General features: G+C 37.8%; 1 protein-coding gene across 1 annotated transcript; it reads right to left on the reverse strand.

The window, feature by feature from the left end:
- Positions 1-1,567: 1,567 nt before the first annotated feature.
- On the reverse strand, positions 1,568-1,993 carry LOC107775203 (putative late blight resistance protein homolog R1A-3). The gene has a single exon (XM_016594908.2). It carries the CDS (start codon positions 1,991-1,993, stop codon positions 1,568-1,570), a length of 426 nt encoding a protein of 141 aa, XP_016450394.2.
- Positions 1,994-3,084: the final 1,091 nt, after the last annotated feature.

Here is a 3,084-nt window from a genome sequence, read left to right on the forward strand (position 1 = left end):
GTGGTATTATGAGTAAAATTGTGAACATGGTTGATGTCGCAAATGAGATGGCTTAGCTGATCGGGCCGAGATCGGACTCCGTGTAGTAATATAGTGGTATTGTGAATGAAATAGTGAATATGGTTGATGTCTCAAATGAGATGGCTTAGCCGATCGGACCGAGATCGGACTCCGTGTAAGAACACGGTGGTATTATGGATTGTGGCATATTGACTCTAAAAACCATCCAACCTAATAATGCGGGAATTGATTTAAAAAGCTATGTGATCCTTAACTTGATGTTTTAAAATTATTTGAAGCTCTTATTGAATTCTTGAATGTTCCTCTTGTATTATTATTCATTCTATCGAGATGGTGTTTAGCTATACATACTAGTGCTATTCGACGGTACTACCGTCCCTTTTGTTGGAGGCGCTGCATCTTTAAATGGATGCAGGTGGTTACATAGTAGACAATATTGATCATAGATAGTGTTGCATCCTCTTCTCAGCGGACTCGGTGAGCCCCATTTTATTCCGGGGTCATGTGTTGCACCTTTTATTTATATTGTGGTCACTTTTTGAGGTATAGCCAGGGCCTTGTTGCCGGCACCATCTTTATTCTCTTTTGTATCATTAGAGGCTCTGTAGACACTATGTGGGTTATATATGGGTGTTAGAAAGGTCAACGGATCATGTTGTATTTGGGGCTCTTGTTCCACTCAGTCATAAGGATGTATGTATTTTGAAACTTAACAATGATGTGATAAAATGAAACGACCTAGTAATGTATATATGTATGAACCTTCTACTGCCTAACTAATGAGAGCATGCCTTCTATGGATCATATGTGAGTCGGGTAGATAATGTCTAACAGGCTTGCTCGACCGGGTCCACTCGGTTGAGCGCCAGTCGCGCTCCCCGAGGTTGGGGCGTGACACTTTCTCTTCTAGGATTGGGTAAGTAATTGTTTCTCTCTAGATGTATATACCTCAAGTTCTTCATCATCCATATCTTCTCCGGTAATGAAGTTATAACTGAACAAAATTGTGCATGAATTAGAGTGTGTACATTCTGAAGCTCTGAAATTGATGCAGGAAGGTTTCCACCACATTTTACTGCAAGATATCTCAAATGAAATAACTTTGTAATCGCTAGTGGAAATGAATGGAACACACCATTGAAGATAGCCAATACCCTGAGAAGGTTGAAACGAGAGAAAACTTCAAGTACTGCAGGATGTTGTGTAATATTTGAATATAAAAGGTTCCTCAACCTCATCCTCATCCTCATCCTTCCAGACGTCCATATAAAACCTTCCATGATCCATAATTGGATCAATCTCCAAGTCTCAACCTGAAAGTCCTCCGGGAAATCACCCATAGAAGAAAGCAAGGTTTGAGGTGATTAGGCAAGTGGTGATAACTCAAACCGAGCACTCCTAAGCATTTATCTGGTTGACTAGAAACTATATCACCTAATGATTGGGCAACATCCTTGCAACTTATTAATGTCCTGGCCGTTTTACCTAAATCGTCAAGGGTAGTCCTTGGCATTTTTCTACTATTTTCTTTCCAATTTCTTCCAACTCACTTCCAACTATTTTCCAAATTCAAGACGTTCATCTCATGAGGGCTACTAGTGTTTGCATATATCGCTACCTCTGTTTCCCTAGTAGTTAATAAGATTCGACTCCCATTGTTGTAATTAGGAAATATAACTCTTCTACTATCCCAAACATCCGCACTCCAAATATCATCAACAACAACAAGGTATCTTGAACCCTTTAGGTTTTTCTGTACTAGGTCGGCTAACTCACAATCATCCATCGTATCATAATCATTTTCTTTGACAATATTTGTTTGCTTCAAAATGCAATGTAAAGCATCTAACAACACATTTCTACCTCGATATTCTTGAGATATTGTAACCCAAACACGAATGTCAAAATGATACCTGATTGGGAGATTATCATGAGCTTTTCTGGTGAGTGTTGTTTTGCCAATGCCACCCATACCTGATATGGTGACAATAACAAGATCCGACGGATGTCTTGTCAGTTCTTATATATATATATATATATATATATATATACACACACACATAAACGTATCATAGAGGTCTTTGCACGGATTGATTATTTACTCGGTGGCCGAGACTCATATTGATTATTTACTCTGCAGGAAGTCCGATAGAGGTCTTTGCATGGATTGCAAGGTCATCCCGAGCGAGAACCTCTCGACCCTTCATAAGCTCCTGGTCATGAACTTTGAGATCATAAGGAAGAGGAGGAAGAGGATTGTTATACCCCATGTTTTTATACGTGAAAGTACATCGTAAGTCAATTGATGTAAGCTTGAAAATGAGATCCTCTTTGAAAGTATATAAAGCGATTTAATGATGTTACGTCCAATTTTTGCAAGCCTTTAAGAGTTATTATTCGGGGACAAATTTTCCTAAGGAAAGATGTTGTTACACCTCGTACTTTAGACGTCACTGTCATTATAGGATTATCTAATGTAAGCTCAAAAAGGACGAAATCCTTCTATATGGATAAGAAAGGTTTACCGAAGTATTAAGTAAGTTAAGATAAATATGAGACTTCTTACTCATAATTTAAATGAGTTTAAAGTCAGGATATGACTATATGTGATGTTTGGATATAAAATATAAAGTTTGAGAAAAATCGGATTTAAGTTGCGGAAAAATCGACTAAGGATTTGCCTTGTAATAAAGCTTTTTGAGCAATATATTTTGTGCGTTATATGAGGTATTTTTGGGACATCTTATATACAAAATTGAAGGTCTTGAAATATAGTTTCCAAATCTCTTAACCGTTCACTCATACGACGTCTGGATAAAAAGATATAAGCGTATGAAGAAGGGCTAATGATAGGGTGCCAAGTAGCACCTTTTTGACTTTTTAAAAAATGGGATATTTACATCCCTTATCTCGTATCTTTCTCCATTTTTCCAAAGAGCACGACCAAATAATACCCCTAACCTTACCCTTAAGATCTTTACAAGTGCTTCAAGCAAGATTATCATCCCGGACACGAAATCAAGTAGCGATAACATTAAAACGATCCCTACGACGTAAGTATCG

This window comes from Nicotiana tabacum, chromosome 23 (genome assembly GCF_000715075.1).
Source record: "Nicotiana tabacum cultivar K326 chromosome 23, ASM71507v2, whole genome shotgun sequence".
Taxonomy (NCBI): Eukaryota; Viridiplantae; Streptophyta; class Magnoliopsida; order Solanales; family Solanaceae; genus Nicotiana; species Nicotiana tabacum.